Raw genomic sequence first — 19,921 nt, 5'->3', positions numbered from 1 at the left:
TTCTAATGTTTTTTTTCTTCGAGTGACGTAGCCAGCTTCGCAAACAGAGAGTAACAACATAGACCCAACAAATCAACGACTGAATTACTTGGCAACTAATTTGGTCGTCGATTAGTTGTTTCACCCCTAATGAGCAGGATGGATACTCGATGTTCCGATTTTCACCATACTGTCAAGAGTACACTTAGATGTAGGTACAGCAGGACTCAACCTCATATTAGGCAACAATAATAACTCTGAGCATTGTGAAAAGAAAACAGTCTGAGAACCTGAACACACCCCGACACACAACTTGTCTATTTAAGACAGATGGTTGAAGACGAAAGGCTGAACGCAGAGCGGAAACATGAAAAAGAAGACCATAGTGTGAGACACACCTTCAATGGAAGGTTTAATAAACCTCGCTGTCGGATGTTTCTGGTGTCAGTTTCATGTCTGTGTGTCAAGTGCCCCTTTTCTACCAAACCGGATCCGGTTCAAGAACGGTTCTTTTACTTTTCTGGTGGTGAGCCGGTTCTTCTCTGTAGCACCACTTGTGTTTCCACTGCTCAGAGCCCGACTGGTGCTGCCGCTGCTGCGTCATGACATCACTGTTTACGTCGGTTTACGTTTCTCCCAATCTCCGCACACAACAACAACAATGAAGGACTGCGTCGGGTCGATTATCGTGTTTCTTTTAATCATACGAAGCCAGATTAAATTAAATACCTACTTCTCAACCCTTATACTTTTCTCCAGAGTGCCGTGGTTTTTTGTTTATTAATGTGGTTCAGCGGCATTTACCGACCACTGCAGTGCTGCTCGTCCACCGGAGTTTAGTCTACCTTTAACCTACTGCAGCGTCCGCTGGAACGTATTCACTGTCTGACACAAGCAGCTGATAAATATCCCACCCCCCCTTAAGTGAATGTGTTTCAGTATGAATTGACGCTGTTTGGCATCACAACGCTGTTATGAAAGTTTCTCTGATATAAAATGGGTGATGTTAGCATAGCAACCAAAGCTAATCTGACTATGACTACTTGTTGCTATCCTATTGTGGCATAAGCCGTTTTCTACAGGCACATTTTACCGGCGTATTTTTCAAAACAACAGGAAAACGTCTGCCTGGCCTGCTCTCCACAATGATCAATAACAGCGAACGGAAGGTCAAAGTAAGGTACAAATAAACAGTATCACACGAAGCCTGGTTAGTGTTGCCTTCAGGACTGGCTCTAGACAAGTTGCAGCCCTAGGCCAGATTTTAGCTTGCGCCCCAGCCAGAGAATTGTACAGTAGAAAAGATAAAGATCAATAGAGTATCCAAGGAATACACAATATAATGGGGGATGGACGTCACATCCTGTAGGGGGGTCCGGGGGTATACCCCCCGGGTAGATTTTTTTAACATTTTAAAGTAAAATGCCTCAATCTGGTGCAGAGTTACTACTAGATCTAGGGGGTACAACTCTAAAACACCCATATGAAAAAGATCGGTTTACCTTTTAATAATCAAATAAGTATGTGAACATAGCCAATAACAAATAAATGTAACTTATTTTATTTTTGTTATATATCTTATTTTACCTAGATAACATTTATTTATTCATGCATATTTTTTTATCTCTCCAGTTTTAAACGATATTTTTGTGTTACTGTCCTATAGTATACATTGGAATGATTTCAAACCTGTCCATCCCAATAATTATAAAGGAGTGCCTTGGAAATATGTGTTTACATAAATTGTGATCAAAACGTTTGAGACCCACTGAGATAACTTAGACTAAAGTGAACTATCTAAACAATCAGTCCTTTACCTCACTAAGCTGTAGTTATCAGCCTTTCAGTCTGACTGGAGAGGACTCTCCCTCCACATCATTGTAGAAACAGCTTCTTTTATCCGTTAGAGCAGCTAGCACCAGATGCTAATAACTACAGCGCCGGTACCGGTGCACCCTCCCTCTCTTCCACGCTCAATCGCCCTTTGGCTGTGAGCTGCGGGCGCCTGATAAGCCAACATCCCCCATTTTCATCACTTACAGCGCCCATCGTACAGGGCAAATTAAACGTGTAACTGGGGTGAAAAGGGTGTTACATTTACTTAATTATGAATGTTGTTACATCAAAATCGGAAGCTATTGGTACCTGTTTCTGTGGATAATTATGTAAATGATGCTGTATGATGTCCTTTTGTTGTTCTATTTATGTTTGTATGTTTCATGTGGAACTACTTGAGCAGGTCTCCCTTGAAAAAGAGATCAATGATCTCAATGGGATTTATCTGTATAAATAAAGGTTTGAAATTAAATGAAAGGCCGAAAATTAGGATGAGCATCAACGGTCAAAAATGTTTTTCTACCAGTGCAGCGCATCCCCAGATCTGTCGCCCATAGGCGAACATCTATAACGCCAGTGCTACGGGCCGGCCCTGGTTGCCTGACTTTATAAAGTGTGTTTTTTTGTATTTGTGTGTGGTCGCGTTTATAGTCACTTTGCTCAGCGTTACTGCTTGTTACTTTCATTTGACGTCCTGCCATAAACTGTTATTTATCAGGTTAATCTCGCCCCCCTCCGACGTAAGCGTGAAGTATTGGTTCTTGGTTCTTGCCAGGCAGCCGAGTGGGGTCAGCTAAGAACCGGTTTTCGGTGCTTAGAGGCGGCTCCGCTGCGGTGGAAACAGGAAAAACCAAAGCTTAATCAGGCTCTAGCCCGGAACTGGCTCTGGCACCGGTTTGGTGGAAAAGGGGCAAAGGACAATCTTAGCTTAGCTTAGAATAAACACTCTCTTGCACTTTATTTAGCTCTTTTATCTTCTCTTGCACTTTATATGTCGTAGCTGCTACATTGTGCTGCCATGTGGTTAATGATTGTATATGCTGCTCATGCTCTTTCTGCATATCATGTATTTATTGTTGCTATGTATATCAATTAGGGCTGTCAAACGATTAAAATGTTACATCAGATTAATCACAGCTTAAAAATTAATTAATCATGATTAATCACCATTCGAACTATGTCCAAAATATGCCATTTATTTATGTATATTGTTGTGGGAATGGAAAGATAAATGAAAGAAGGCGGATATATCCATTTAACATACAGTATCTATGTTTATTATAACATTGTTCTGTGTGTCAAAATGAAAGACAGCCCACACACCTATCAATCATCAAACCGTGGGGTCTTATTTCATTACGTGTTGATTTATATCAACACGTAATGTTGTATCGATGTAGAGATGTACTATAGCAAAAGTATTCTCCGTCGGGACTTCCTGCAACAACATCACGCCGTTATCTTGATTCTGATTGGCCAGAAGACATTATCAAAGATGTTCTATTGAGAAGACGATCACTACGTGACAAAAGTTTTCAAAACAGTTTCTGGTCTTCGGTATTTCCAGACAAGTGGCTACTGAAATCAATCTTACTAACTGCTGTCTGTGCAATTTACTCCGCGAGTTGGCAGACTTTATTTTGCTTACTTTAACATCATTTTTCATGGTGGGGCTAAGCCATTTCTTGGTATGGCTGTAGCCTATACTCCAGCCATACCCTGGCGCTGCCACTGGTGGGATGTATGGGGTGGGCCATTCTGCGCGTTAAATATTTAAACTAGGGCTGTCAGTCGATTAAAATATTTAATCGCATGATTGTCCATAGTTAATCACAAATTAATCGCACATTTTTGATCTGTTCTAAATGTACCTTAGAGGAATATTTTTCAAGTTTTTAATACTCTTATCAACATATGAGTGGACAAATATGCTTTATGCTAATGTTTATTACCATTTGAACAATGACAAATATTCTCATGAATATTAAACACAACAACCTCTGAACATTACAAATATTCGCCTCAATTCAACCTGGAACCTCTCTCATACAATAATACAATACAAAGTGTGTGTGTCTGTGTGTGTGTGTCTGTGTGTGTCTGTGTGTGTGTGTGTGTGTGTGTGTGTGTGTGTGTGTGTGTGTGTGTGTGTGTGTGTGTGTGTGTGTGTGTGTGTGTGTGTGTGTGTGTCTGATGGATCGTTGGAGCTATGTGCAAGTCAAGGCATATGCTCGAACGGGAGCTGCCTGGACGCTGCAATCATGTTGCGCACTATCCGTGCTGAGTGTGCTGACTTTTCGTACAATGTCCCACTGTCTGGCTGCCTGCATAAAGTCAAGTGCTCGGCGCAGTTGTGGCGAAATGTCGCTCCTCTGTTTTCATTTAAACAGCTCCTTATATCCGTTAGCGCAGCTAGCTAGCACCAGATGCTAACAACAACAATGCACGTAAGGTCTCACTCTCGCTAGCTCGGGCCACACATACACACACCCTCCCGGTGCCTGCCGGTGAGCGTGGAAGTGTGGTCTGCCACAAGCGGGCGGCAAGAGCGGGGCTGTCAGCATCAGCTTGTAGATGGTATTTTAAACTCGATGCGCTCTGAAACTACGGGGCGGCCGAGGAAAAACAATACACATGCATTAATCGCGTTAAAATAATTAGTGGCGTTAATTTTTTTTGTTATTAACGCGTTAACTTGACAGCCCTAACTTTAACGCAATTAATTCAACAAATTAATTACCACCGTTAATGCGATAATTTTGACAGCATTAATATAAATGTCATGTTCTTAAATGTTGTATGTGAGGGACTACGGATGGAAAGTAGCTAAAAGCTCAAATCCGGCATATTTACATTTTGAAGCATTAATTGTTACAAATATTCATAAATGTGCATTGTCCCTCTTCAAATAAACGATTAAATGAAATGGAAGCACAGTTAAAGTCTAGGGGGAAACTGTTAGCCTAAAGACTGCTTGTGTTTTCAGTGTCTGAGGCGCAGTATTACGACTTAACCGCGGCTCCAGACTACGAGGACTACAACGGCACGTTCGAGTACAGCTTCTACAGTAAGTCACATCATTTCCACCATATAACATTTATCATGTGACACACAAATAGGGAAAGATTGTTTTAGATGTTTGCTAAAATATGATGCAGATAAAAGATTTTAAAGGAGGTGTTGCTGTGGTGCGTTCAGGTAACACCAGCATCGAGGACCTGGACAAGTTCAGTGAGCGGTTCATCGAAATGGAGGGCGAGGAAGGGGAGGACACGGGGGGACAGCAGCAGGAACAGGATGTGACTGTAACCATGGCAACTACCCGAGTCACCACGGAGCAGGGTTGGCAGGAACAGGATGTGACTGTAACCACGGCAACTACCAGAGTAACCACGGAGCAGGGTTGGCAGGAACAGGATGTGACTGTAACCACGGCAACTACCCGAGTAACCACTGAGCAGGGTTGGGTCAAAGGTCGTAACACCGCATCACTTCCTGTTTCTCTGGTGAGAACCAGCTGACCTCTTTATACTGGACTGCGTAACCTTAAACCAAAGTTAGACTCAGTCAAACCAGGTTCAGTTAAACCTAAGTTAAACTTCAGTTGAACCTAAGTTCAGCCAAGTTTCATTCAACCAATTGAGCCCCGAGCCTGTTTTTCAGGCCTCAGTCTTGAAAACGACATTCCCAGAACAAATGACCATATCTTCCCTTCTAAAAGGGGTAAATTAATAATCTTTGTTCTCAAAGCAATGATAAACCTGTGAGTTGGATGTAGAAAAGTCAGAGTCAATATAGAATAATAAAGTAAATTCAGATTGTGAACGGACAAAAAGACGTGCTGCAGGCACGAAACATAATACCAATAGAAATACATTGCTTTTAAAAATCTTTCTGTGTGACATGAAAAAAAGGGGGAAATTGTGTTGATGAACACGAATCAATAGATTAGATGTTGTGACTAGAACACGAAATGCTGTGAGACTGGGTTGAATCAGCAGTGCTCAGACTCTCTCCCGTGTCTGCAGCAGCTGGCTGATCCCCATGTGCTCTCTTCATATGCTGAACATTGATGCATATTTTGAGTAAGTTGTGATGATGTTTATTTGTGGCTTATCTTTATCCTGCAAAGCAATGTTTGATTGTTGTACCAGAGCATTTTAGCCCTTCCTGATTTATATTTGTGTTTTATGTGTAGCCCTAAAATCATCACCATCACCTTCACCATCTACAGAGATGGTCTACTGCAGGGATGGGCAACTTGGATGGTGGTGGGGGCCACATAATTTATGTACTGGCCACCAGGGGGCCGCAGATTCACTTGGAACACACACACACACACACACACACACACACACAAATTCCATGTATTGTATGTAATTATTAACAAACATACTAAGTCTGACATCTTCATTGACATTTTACAATCTTTCAGGGAACATCCTCTAATAAGCTCACTAAACAAATATCAGTTCACAGAAATGCTATTTAATTTTTACAAGTGGCATGTTTGTATTGAACAGGTTATTTAACAATGGAATACAACTATTTTAAACTATTGGAAAGCACGGACAATGTGTGTGCATTAAGATGAACCATTAAGATGACATAAGCATGAAGTCATGAACACTAACCCAGGCATTAGTTGTCTAAATTGAACCTAAGACACTTGTAGCCTGTCTCTGCTGTTCCTCAGTGCAGCCCCCCTCCCTCCCCCTGAAATTATGAATGAAAAACGTATAGTAATTGTGGAGGAAACTTCTGTGTAGCAATGCAGTGGGAGTCACCGACTCATGAAGAAGACACGGGATGAGCGGGAGCTTTGATGTCAAATGCTGATGGCTTATTTGGAGTTACGGCCGGAGAGTTGACGAGACAGGTGGTGTTTCACGAGTTGACACAGCGGTTGCCAAACCAATTCTGAAGAACTCTTCTGCAGCTCAAGGTTTTATCTAGTTCGGAGTGTAATAATCAACATTCCTCATCAGTGAGACTAAACAAATATGGACCCTGAATCTAACTAGAGCTCTCGTCCATAGAAAAGAATGCGCGCCAGGGAACCTTCGTCCCTGAACAGTAAATTACCTCATGGCGGCTTGTGCTCTGTCATAGACTGGCAACAACAATGCGCCCAAGCTGCCTTTCCTTAACCCTCCGGTATCACTGTGGACGTTTTTGTCCATATGGGTCATTTTTCACTTTTCATTTTGTAATAACTTTGGTTGTGTTGGTGCAAATGGCCTGATTTTTTGTAACAAGGCTATTTTCTTGATCTATTTTGGAATTCCAGTTTCAATTTTTGAAATCGGTCTTTAATTCACTGTGTAACAAATCGACTACGCAAATTAGTCATTCGAGACAAAAATGTCCACTGCAAAATGCTTTGATAAAAATATTATATTAAAAGGTTTTTTTCCCAACTTTTTTGGGTTCAATCTTTAAAGCAACTTCCGCCCTAATAGAAAATATCAAAAATGTAATCACTTTCAGGATTTTAACCCTTTAAATGCCATTTTGAATACATGAAACCGCTGTTTTTTTTCATGATGAAAACAGAGAAAATGTGTTATTTTCCAAAAAATACATATCTGGGGACTGGCTCTTTTTTTTATAACAGTCTTGGATATATCAAAGATTAGCAACAAAATGGATTTTTTTTGCATTATTAGTTTTTGCACAAAATCAGATTGAACAAAAAAGTTACAAATTAGTCATTCGGGACAAAAATGTCCACTTCCAAAAACTGCTCTTAAATGACAACAGATTAATATTTTAAAAAACTTTTTGGGGTTAAATCTTTCAATCAACTTCAGTCCTGATCAAAAATACCAAATGTTAACTTATGTTCAGGATTTTAACCCTTTAACTGCCAGTTTGAAAACATGAATTTGCGTTTTTTATGGAAAACATGCACAAAAAGGCAGTTATTTTCATTATAATAAATGTTGGGGGGGGGTCGGCTTTTTATTTTTTTTAACACAGTCTTGGATATGTCAAAGATTAGCAACAACATTTATTTTGGTTGATAATTAGTTTTTGCACAGAATCAGATTAAACAAAAAACTTACAAATTAAGTTGTGAAAAAAACCTTTTAATATAATATTTTTATCAAAGCATTTTGCAGTGGACATTTTTGTCTCGAATGACTAATTTGCGTAGTCCAATCGAATGATACCGGAGGGTTAAGAGAGATAGCAGCAATACCCAAGGCCGTAGACATATGCCATGGGAAAGGAGACAGCGAGAGGAGAAAATAATGAACTGTGTCGAAGGTTGAATACCTAGGCAAATTATTCCCTAACAGTAATCATAGATAACATGGCAGGGTCCGTCAAAGTTTGTTTTCATCTGATTTAAAATAAACAAAGTCTTGTTTTTAATATATATATATATATATATATATATATATGTTTGAATAATATTTTTTAATATTAAACTTGTTTTGCCAAATTCAGATGATAAATACAACTTTAAAGTTTGTAAAGGCATAATTACAAGCGGTAACTTAACGTCAGATATAACAACACAACACATGTTAACACATGTTGTCATAATAACAGCCGGTGTTTCTTGTGAGTGTTTCCCCGGGAAACAAACACAATACACACAAACGCGTATGCCCCTCCCCCCTCAGGGCTACTACAGGTCACGGGTTGAGGGACCCTCCTTCCCCCAACTTCAGCAAGGAAGACCCCCACGACTATGCAATGCTTAAGATGGCTCTCAGTGCTTCTCAAAGTGTGGTCCGCGGACCACTGGTGGTCCGTGAGAGCCCCTAGTGGTCTGTGAGTATATTGGTAACATTTCACATTTGAAATAAATAAATACATTTAAGTTTTCCGCACTCTCGCGCGAATATTTCCGCAATGGAGCGAGCTTAAGTGTGACTTTTCATTGCATCATATAGCCCAGCGCAACACCTTCATCATACATGTTGCCACTTCTTTGTACCAGTTTCAGGCGATTTGTAATCTGTTCTAGAAAAACTATGTGTTTTTGGATATTTGTGGAGTTAGGTGGTCCGCGAGTGTTTTTTTATTGGTTAAGTGGTCCTTGGTATGAAAAAGTTTGAGAAACACTGCTCTAACCAACCTCCTACCTGCTTGGGAAACCAAAGTCTACAAGTACCACATTATTTTGGACCATCTTAAGGTACCCTCGGCCAGATTGCATTTGCACATGACCCACAACCCTTTACTAAATCTTTAGCTGCTTTAGACCTTCAGTTTGGCCAACCACACCATTTAGTAATGAGAGAGATATCCACTGTAATATACCTGCCCAGAATCCAAGCTGGCAATTCTAAAGCCATTCACAGCTTTGCAGTTACGGCCCCTACACACGGCGGCGTGCGTTGCCGCTTGGCGGTGGGCGTGTCTTGAGCTTGGGGAGTCAACGCGAGCAACGCGACCAACAACCAATCACATGAATGTCCTGCCCCGGACAAACAAAGCAAAGCATTCATGCTACATCCATGCTGGCTAAATATACTGTCTATGCTTGCTAGCTGTCCATTCAAACGAAGTACACTGGATATAAACTCCCCAAACAAGCGAAAACCTACCAGTTTCACCCACTGTCTCTGCCACCTCCACCCATGCCTGGCTCCTCCGGTTTGTATCCCTGTATGTAAAGAGGGACTGGTCATAGAGTACCGGGTGATTCCCTACCGCCACGATAATTTTCTCCTCCATTTTTTGACATATGGGAAATAACTGCGGTCTGGCTCTCCCAACATACACGCGGTTTGATTGGCTAGTGCTTGTACTGTCAGATTTGCATACGCGGGATTTGATTGGCTGACACCTCCGTCGAGGCGGCAAAAGTAGAACATTGCTCTACTTTTGCAGGGAGCACCGCGAGAGAAGCTACGCTTTGCTCCCGCAATGCAGTTCGGCGAATCGTGACGTCACCCCATTCAAAGTGAATGGGCAGAAGCGTTGAAGCGGCAACGCACGCCGCCGTGTGTAGGGGCCGTTAGAGTCCAATCCCTAGTGGGTATGCTGCAAGCAATGGGACAGAGTGCAGGAGCAGCTGAGCTCTCATGTTCTTCTCATGTTCAACAACTCCTTAGTAAGCTGTTTGCTGACTCGGTTGCCAACTTTATACGCTATGCTTGTTCAGTCCTTCGAGTTACCCACTACACCTTGGTGGGTTTCGCTACATGGCTCCAGGGTGAAGCAGAGTGTCAGTCTGTGGCAGCTCAAGTCAAGGATTTGAATCCGGAACCCCAACCTAGAAGGTTAGCGCCAGGATATGCCCCTACAACCGCCACTATACTACACTATCCCCAACCACTATGTTACATCACATGCAGGAAACCCTCGGCAAAACCCCAGAGCCTGTCCATACTGTCACTCACATAACCATTCAATAATCAGATGCAAAGAGCTGAAAGAGCTGAGTACAGAGGATGTCAAATCCTGGATCAAACAGGAGAAGAGGTGCTGGAGGTGCGGGGGATCACACATGGCCCTACAATGTATAATAAGAAGCCCATGCCCACTTTGCAACGGGAAACACCTGGGCGTTCTACACCAGGCTAACCTGGCAGAGCCGCTCGCGGGGGGTTTAATCTGCGCGCGAGGGTCATTTTATGCGCGTGTAAAAGCACATTTTCCGCTCGTGAGTAGCTTGTTTTACACGCTAGAATATTGACCCAAATCTGACTCCATAGGTACTTCCTGGAGAATGCCCTGTAGCAGATAAGATGATATTTGCCCTCTGCTGCAATCAAGTCATTGACTCCTGCAAGCTTGCATCTCAATACTGTGTCTAGCTGAGCCAGCTGAAGAATATTTTCTGATGTGCGTAAGACTTGAATAGTGTGGAGGTTTTCCTGAGACTTATCCTCCTGACAAAAAATGCATTTTTCCCAAATGACTAGAGCAATTGAACTTCTAGTGGGACGAGGGCAGCTTGCAGGTTCCAGTGTGTCCTTAGTGTTTTCAAAGCGCTGCTTAAGACGATCAATGACAACGGCATGGGTAAAATCAGCATAGCATGTCTTGTGTCACTGGACCTCTTCGGCTTTTGTGTCCAGGAACTCCTGAATCCGATCTAGAGTATCAACATATTGTACATCTTTGTATTTTACTCATTCACTTGCTCGAAGTTTAATGCATTTCAGTCCATCCTCAGATGCTTTTCTTAGTAGTTTATCTTGCCTGTTTTTCCCATAGTCATGTTGACAAGTAAAGCATTTTTCCCAATTAATATCATTTGCTATTCTTCTTCTTTTACTCACTACAGCTCCCTCTGGCTTCATATTGGCTCATCTGAAAGGCAAATACATAGTATCACTACTCTAGTCTCTATTCTTGTGAGGAGAAATTAAAAAGTGGATCACTGCAACATCTTTAGCTATACATTATCTCAGGAGCTGGCTAGCTAACCAGCAGATTTAAACTTCTAGTGTTCTATATACATGTGTAATAGATGCTATAGCTATTTTACCGGTACACATTCTCACAAAAACTCATGTGCACACAGTACTCCTTAATTTGACTGTTGGTGAAGTGAAAAATTGAGATGGAAAATATGGAATGATCTGTGCTGCTAGCTAGCTAGCAGATGGGCTAGCTAGCTTGTAGATGGAAAAAGGTTTAGCATACCTGTTTTTTTGGCAACACTTGGTGGTCGAATCCGGAGGTAACTGTTATTTAGTCGACAATATCAGACTCAAACTATGTATTATCTAAAATACCACCCATTAGTTTGAACTGTATAACTATTTTGCTTCACTGACATTGCTGCTGTGTTTTGCTTTGTATTGTGGTAGGCTATGATATTGTTTTACCATTGGTTGATTTTTTTTAATCAATAGTTAAGATCATACTTTCACAGGAGATATAATGAGGGATAATATTACAAAATTGTTAGAAATTACAGAGCAAATTGTCACTAATTTGGCAGCATTGTGAAAAAAGGTCCGATTTTACCACTTACAATGATACAATGATTAAATGACCAAAACAATCATTTTCAAAGTTGTCAACATAGCTAGGCCATATGTCAAGGGGTTAAACATGAATACTGGATAGGTTTACAGCTTCTACCCAAAAGCGATTACTTAAGTTGCAATATCAGTGTTGGCCCCCTGACTAGTATAGTGGGTGGAGCCCTGATGTATACGCGCACTGTCGTCCAACAACACCATTCCACCCTCCTGCCCCTGACCGGCTTTTCTGGTCAGCAGCTGCTGCCCCACATTCTCCTTTAACCCGGTTGTGACCGAGGAGAAACCTGGGCTGCGGCTGACAGAGCACACCCTGCTGCACTTACCTCGCAGACAGTGTGCTCAAAAAACAGTGCCGGGGGACCCCCCCCCCCCCCCGCCTATAGACGGATGGGGAGAGCCCCCTCGGCCCTGTATGGGCTTACTACGCACCTGCCTCCCTGAATCCCTAAGGATAAAAGGGAGAGCGCCAGCGCCCATGCCTCACACTCAGGCACTGACCCCGTGCAGAGTGTCCCGTAATGGGCCAGCGCGCTCCTTGCCCATCCCGGGACCCTCAGAGGGCGAAGGCACATCACGTCCGGGGAGGGGGTCAGATGTCAACTGATCCACAACCCCCCCACCCCCCCCCCCTACAAATCCTGTGTTGCCCCAGCAAGCACAGACGAGGAGAAAGAGCCAGACATGTCCGAGAGATAAAACCTTATGAAGGGGCATGGCGTCAACCAAGACGCCGCCGTGCATATATCCTCCACACTCACACCGTTGAATAAGGCTGTTGACACAGCCACAGCCGGTGTGGAGTGCGCACGAACCCCCGTAGGGCAGGCTCCCTGCCTGTCCGTAGGCATGTGCAATGCACTCGCAGAGCCAGCCTGCCAAGCGTTTCTTGGACAGAGCTTTCCCGATCACACCGCCCCCGAAGCACACAAACAGCTGTTCAGTGCATCTAAGGGCAGCTGTACGCTCCACATAACAAGCTAGCGCACGCACTTTGGCCTGTAACAGGCTGTGGTGGATCCAGCTCTAGCTGCCTGGATAGACTGAATAACACTGTCAGATAATCCACCCTGTCTCAGCCTGTCCCTCTCAGGAGCCAGGCCTGGAGAAGTTGTCCGAGAGTGGGTAACGCCCCGATTGCACCTGCCTCTTGAGACATCGCCCCCCAGAACTGGGGAACCGCCCAGGGCTGGCCCACCTTCATCTGTGTCATTTCTGAGTACCACGGCGCCCCGACAGACGGCTACGTCTATAGAAGTCTCAGTGGGAGAATGCACGCAGGATAAGGTAGTACCCATAGAGTCCAATAGAGGGCGGAGCCTGTGAGAGATATAACACATCCTAACAGATGAAATCTGCATTTATGAATATTAGATCAACTTCATAACGAAATCAGTAGAATATACCAACCAATCTGTGTTGTATTAATGATACGAAGAGACACATATTAGGGAATGAATCTCGTTCTCCTCACAATAATTATAACACTTCAAGTTTCTATTTTCCTGTGAATATAAATATGATCTCTGATGATGTGTTTAATATCTGTAGGAAATCTGGAAGCTCGTCTGGACTCTGATGATTCTGATCAGCCTGCAACACACACTGTGAGGACACACACACACACACACACACACACACACACACACACACACACATCACCTGTCCGTCAAACTTTGTAGAGTCACTCTGTTGTTTCCCTAAAAAGAAAGAAGAAAACTAATGAATGGGGAAAGAAAAGTAAGAAAAGGAAAGGAGGAGTAAGGAGAATGTATAAACATAATACAATAAGCTAGAATACATACTGTACAGTATATATATATATATAGCTGCATCTCAATACATTTGTGGAAAAGTTAATTAATTCAATTACATTTTTCAAGGTGGAACTCATATTATATAGATTAATTTCACACAAAGTGAATTATTTCAAGGGTTTATTTGTTTTAATCTTGATGATTACGCCTTACAGCTAATGAAAACCCCAAATTCAGAATCCCCGGAAATTTGAATATTAAATTAGTCCATTACAAAAATGTACTTTAATACAGAAATACAGAAAGTATGTTCATGTTTCTGCTCTCAAATTCTGCTCTCAGTACTTGGTTGGGTCTCGTTTAGCATGAATTACCGCCTCCATGCCGTCAGCCTGTGGCTCTGCTCTCAACTTCCTCTTGACAAAACGGTGGGTTACGTATTGTAACCTTAGTTCTACAAGCACAGGCGGAGCCCTCTACTGGACTCTATGGGTACTACTCTCATCAATGATACGTGAGCGTTCACACACTGAAGTTGTATAAACGTAGCTGGCCAATCAGGGCGAGCCTACCTGAATGTGCGCGCAGGCCTATAGTATATAAGGTGGCTAAGCCTCCAGTCTGTCATCCTACACCCTCTTCAGCGAGCGGCATAGGAAAGACAGGGCCCCTAGGTAGAGGGGTCTGAGTGTCGCCCTGATACGGTCACCACGAACCAGAAGGCAACTCGGGTGCACCGATAGAGCGGTCAGCTCGCATACTCTCTTGGCAGAAGTTAAAGCAAGCAGCAAAGCTGTTTCTTTTTGCTTCTCTCTTTCTCAATGATAGCGCCTACAGGGAGGAGAGCTCCAGAGGCTCAACGGTTCTGTAACCGAAGCCTCGAGCACCAATGGCAGTTCCCATTGCGGGGTGGAGACCTGCACCACTGGGCGCTGTCTCCTGATCCCCTGCAAAAACGCTTCATAAGCGGTTGGCTAAAGACTGGTCTTCCGCCAAATCCCGCATGACAGGATGAGATGGCTGCTGCATACACCTTGACTGTGGCATGAGCAAGCCCCTGGTCCACCAGTAGCTGTAGCCAGTATAGAATAGAGCCCAATGTACCGGACAGAGGCTCTAGACTCCCTTCCTCGCACCATGTCTGTCTCTCCTCTGACAGAGTGGCACGTAGCCTGCCCTCCTTCTCGATGGGGCGTACACCTCGCTCTCGATGGGGTGTACCCCTTGCTCTCTATGGGGGCTGCATCTGGAGCAAAATCCCCAGATACCCCATCTGCTGGGACTCCTCTTCTTCCAATTGACTGCAAACCCCCAACTTGGTTAGGTGTAAGATCAATTGGGCTGTGTGGAACATCTGCCCATTCCCTGGACCTGGCCATGGTCTATGAGGTCGTTGAGATAAAATATAACCCTCATGCCATGGTCGCGAAGCGGCTGAAGCGCTGTGGTTACACATTTGCTGAACGTGTGTGGGGACAGGGAGTAGCTGAACGGTAGTCTGTTGTACTCGTATGCTATCCCCTGGAAGGCAAAACGCAAATATTTCCTGTGTTTTGACTCTCTAGCAATTTTGACATGAAATGATGCATCCCTCAGGTCGATGATTTGTGGACCAATAGCCCGGCTGTACCAGTTCGAGTGACTATAGGAATCCCAACCACTTCGTCCTGTAACAGGCTGTGTTGGATCCCGCCCTTGCTGCCTGGATAGTCTGTATAACTTTGTCAGACAGTCCACCCCTTCTCAGCCTGTCCCTCTCAGGAGCCAAGCCTGGAGAAGTTGGCCCAGAGTAGGTAACGCCCCTAAGGCACCCGCTTCCTGAGACAGCGCCCCCGGAACTGAGGAACTGCCCAGGGCTGGCCCACCATCATCTGTGTCACTTATGTGTACCACGGCGACGAGCGGCGACCTGGGGCTACCAGAATGACCAACAATTATTCTCGTCTCGTCAGCACGGAGCTGGAGCAGAGGCCTGTCGGGACTGCGCAGCCTGTCCCCACGGGTGCCGGTATTGAGCCGGGGGGCCCTAGGAGATCATCACGGTCCTTCCTGGAGAGAGCCGTGAGTCCCAGCCAGACGTGGCGTGCACTATAGCCAGGGACATTACACGGCCAGCTGCAGCGGCCACACCATGGATCAGGTTATTCATCTGCCGATGCTGCGGTACAAATAATCGCTCCGATCCTGAGATGGAGAGGCAGGGGCGTCCTGCTGAGGAGTAATCAGCGAAAACGCCCAACACACCCAGATTATTCGCCGCTGCAGCCATCTGTGTTCCGAGCCGGAATATTTTATCAAAATATTCCAGCGTCTCTCGGTCACGAGGCAGAGGCTTTTTACCCTCCGCCCATCCTGCTGCCTGTGGGAGCAGATGGGCTTCCAGGCTCTCATCAAGGGGGGGTGAGATACGCTGTGTCCGTGCGGCCCTGCACCCTGAGGATCCCCCCCATACCAGCCACTGGAGCCTTCATCTTCAGCAGAGCCACAGGCTGATCGCCTCCATGTCACGCCACATGGAGGCAGTAATTCATGCAAAAGGAGGCCCAACCAAGTACTGAGTGCTTACACATGAACATACTTTTCAGAAGGCCGACATTTCTGTATTAAAAATCAGTTTTGTATTGGTCTTGTGTAATATTCACATTTTCTGATATACTGAATGTTGGGTTTTCATTAGCTGTGAGCCGCAACCATCAAGATTAAAACAAATAAAGGCTTGAAATAATTCATTTTGTGTGAAATTAATCTATATAATATATGAGTTCCACCTTTTAAATTAAATTACTGAAATAAATGTACTTTTCCACGATTATCTAATTTATTGAGATGCACCGGTGTGTGGGGCAAAAAAGTGTTTAGTCAGACACCAATTTGCAAGTTCTCCCACTTTAAAAGATGAGAGAGGCCTGTAATTTTCATCCTAGGTACACTTAAACTATGAGAGACAGAATGGGGGGAAAGAATCCAGGAAATCACATTGTAGGATGTTTAATGAATTAATTGGTAAATTCCTCGGTAAAATAAGTATTTGGTCACCTACAAACAAACAAGATTTCTGGCTCTCACAGACCTGTAACTTCTTCTTTAAAGGAATGGTATGCTCATGACACTCATTTTTAAATAATTATCATCCGATAAAACAGACCAGTCTCTGCCAGTCTCTCTTTTTTTTTTATTATCCGATGACATTATCAGTGATTTTAAACTGATTAATTACCAAAATAACATCAACACTGTGGGCGGCGCCATTTTACCGGACGTGACGTAAACCATGCGTTTGGTTCGAGGACACGTTGATGTTCATGTTATTTACTGTAGTTACTCTCTTCAAATATGCCTCATTGTATCGCGAAACATTGCCACAATTCTGATAGGAACAATCCACGGAATGCTCGGTTCCATCTGTTGCCAAAAGGTAAGCGTAGGAAGTACGTTCGGAGGCAGTGGCTAGCGAAATGTGGCCGGCCCGAACCGAAAGATCCACAGGCGCATGTATGCAGCGAACATTTCAAGTTTTCGGACGACTACTCTGAGAGTATGATAAAACATAACATGGGATTTATTGAACAACCATTACTTAATGGAGATGCAGTACCATCGGTCTTTCTGGTGTCATCACCGACCAGGACACCAGTTCGGCCAGTTGAGAAATCGCCCTCTGCAAGTGTGAAGCGACGGAGGACCAGAAGTAGTGCTCGGAGTAAGAATAAGGTATGTTATAGCGCATTTCCATTGCAGCGGGTAGCCCCGTTTAAACGTCCTTTATCGTCCAGGCCAGGCCAGTTTTTGGTGGCCTTTCCATATAGCGTAGTACCGGCTAGCGGGTACTTTTCCCCAGTTTTTCCGGCCCCATAAAATCGTGGTTCTAGGTACACCATTCATGTACAGGTCTTCCTACTCGCCTCCCGAAATCAATTGCACGAGTAAAGGGATCGTCTCCAGCAAGATCACCGTGCTGTTCATCCTCATTGTCACTGTCCCTGGATTCCTGACGGTTCTGACTACTTGGCTCGAACCTGTATGGCTGAATTCTCCCATCCAATCTCTTCATATTGCTCAAAACTTCTTCCTCGGCTGACGAGTCCGAACTCAAATACTCCGCCATGTTTTCGTGTGTTTACAAAGTGAACGCATGGATGACGTCACGACCATCACGTGACTACTGAAAATGGCAAAAATGGCAGCGGCCTGACAGAATATACAGGTTTTGATAAAAAAGAGCTATAAAATCATTATGTACCGGGGAATATCGCTGATTTCTTCAGGGTATGTTTTAAACATAATGTTTCACTAAATACTGAAGTTTTGATTAATTATCTAATGAGTGGAGTATTCCTTTAAGAGCCTCCTCTGTCCTCCACTTGTTAACTGTATTAATGGCACCTGTTTGAACTCGTTATCAGTATAAAATACACCTGTCCACAACCTCAAACAGTCACACTCCAAACTCCACTATGGCCAAGACCAAAGAGCTGTCAAAGGACACCAGAAACAAAATTGTAGACCTGCACCAGGCTGGGAAGACTGAATCTGTAATAGGTAAGCAGCTTGGTGTGAAGAAATCAACTGTGGGAGCAATTATCAGAAAATGGAAGACATACAAGACCACTGATAATCTCCCTCGATCTGGGGCTCCACGCAAGATCTCACCCCGTGGGGTCAAAATGATCACAAGAACGGTGAGCAAACATCCCAGAACCACACGGGGGGACCTAGTCAATGACCTGCAGAGAGCTGGGACCAAAGTAACAAAGGCTACCATCAGTAACACACTACGCCGCCAGGGACTCAAATCCTGCAGTGCCAGACGTGTCCCCCTGCTTAAGCCAGTACATGTCCAGGCCCGTCTGAAGTTTGCTAGAGAGCATTTAGATGATCCAGAAGAGGATTGGGAGAAAGTCATATGGTCAGATGAAACCAAAATAGAACTTTTTGGTAAAAACTCAACTAGACGTGTTTGGAGGAGAAAGAATGCTGAGTTGCATCCAAAGAACACCATACCTACTGTGAAACATGGGGGTGGAAACATCATGCTTTGGGGCTGTTTTTCTGCAAAGGGACCAGGACGACTGATCCGTGTAAAGGAAAGAATGAATGGGGCCACGTATCGTGAGATTTTGAGTGACAACCTCCTTCCATCAGAAAGGGCATTGAAGATGAAACGTGGCTGGGTCTTTCAGCATGACAATGATCCCAAACACACCGCCCGGGCAACGAAGGAGTGGCTTCGTAAGAAGCATTTCAAGGTCCTTGAGTGGCCTAGCCAGTTTCCAGATCTCAACCCCATAGAAAATCTTTGGAGGGAGTTGAAAGTCTGTGTTGCCCAGCGACAGCCCCAAAACATCACTGTTCTAGAGGAGATCTGCATGGAGGAATGGGCCAAAATACCAGCAACAGTGTGTGAAAACCTTGTGAAGACTTACAGAAAACGTTTGACCTCTGTCATTGCCAACAAAGGGTATATAACAAAGTATTGAGATGAACTTTTGTTATTGACCAAATACTTATTTTCCACCATCATTTGCAAATAAATTCTTTAAAAATCAGACATGTGACTTTCTATATATATATATAATTATAATTAATTATTATTATTCCAGTCAGTGACATCATCAAGGTAATTATTATCATACTTTTTAACCCTTATTGATGTTTAGAAAAAACTAATCAGAGTTTTCTGTTTGTCTGTTTGCAGCTGATGTCAGTGGTCCTGGAGGGGGTCACTGTCCCCCGATTACCTTTGACCTCTGCAGAGGACCCATGCTCCCTTCAGCCAATCACAGTTCACAGACTCTTTGTATTCTTAGAAAACTTTTTCACTTTCATAATAAATAAAAAAATAAACGTGGATTTGCGTAAAAAAATAGTTTTTCGGGATTCGAGTGTTTTGTTTGATTTGAAATAAACAAAGTCTTGGCTTTCAGAATATGAAACTTTTATTTCCAAAATCACACGATAAATACATGTTTGAAGCTTGTAAAGGGAAGATGACAGCTCTTCCTCACCACTCTGCTCTTCCGCAGCGCCGCCCCCTTATTATGAATGTAAGCGTATAGTAATCATAGATAACACCGCAGGGTCCGTTACAGTTTGTTTTCATCTGATTTCAATTAAACAAAGTCTTGGCTTTCAGAATATTCAACTTGTTTCGGAAAATTCAGATGATAAATACAACTTTGAAGCTTGTAACGGCATAATTACAAGCGGAGAACGGAGTAACTTAACGTCACAGCAGGCATAACAACAGCCGGTGTTTCTCGTGAGGGTTTTCCCCGGGAAACAAACACAATACTCACAAACGCAAAAATACACACACACACACGTATACACACACACATACTCGCGAGCTTCCCCCAGACCAGTAATCCAAACGAAAATATCTTCCCTCCC

At 43.7% G+C, this 19,921-nt stretch overlaps 1 protein-coding gene across 1 annotated transcript in view; it reads left to right on the top strand.

The window, feature by feature from the left end:
* Nucleotides 1-19,395, top strand: part of si:ch211-191i18.2 (uncharacterized protein LOC564095 homolog) — a 51,355-nt gene extending 31,960 nt beyond the window's left edge. The window contains exons 2-5 of the mRNA XM_034205133.1: nt 4,802-4,882; nt 5,014-5,321; nt 13,326-13,381; nt 19,227-19,395. Coding sequence (XP_034061024.1) covers nt 4,802-4,882; nt 5,014-5,321; nt 13,326-13,381; nt 19,227-19,230 — 449 coding nt within the window. The 3' untranslated portion in view covers nt 19,231-19,395. The remainder of the gene's footprint in view (nt 1-4,801; nt 4,883-5,013; nt 5,322-13,325; nt 13,382-19,226) is intronic.
* The last annotated feature ends 526 nt before the right edge of the window (nt 19,396-19,921 follow it).

Source organism: Gymnodraco acuticeps, unplaced genomic scaffold (genome assembly GCF_902827175.1).
Source record: "Gymnodraco acuticeps unplaced genomic scaffold, fGymAcu1.1, whole genome shotgun sequence".
Lineage (NCBI taxonomy): Eukaryota > Metazoa > Chordata > Actinopteri > Perciformes > Bathydraconidae > Gymnodraco > Gymnodraco acuticeps.
Note: the sequence above shows the minus strand (reverse complement) of the source record. Positions and strands in the feature narration are given on the sequence as shown.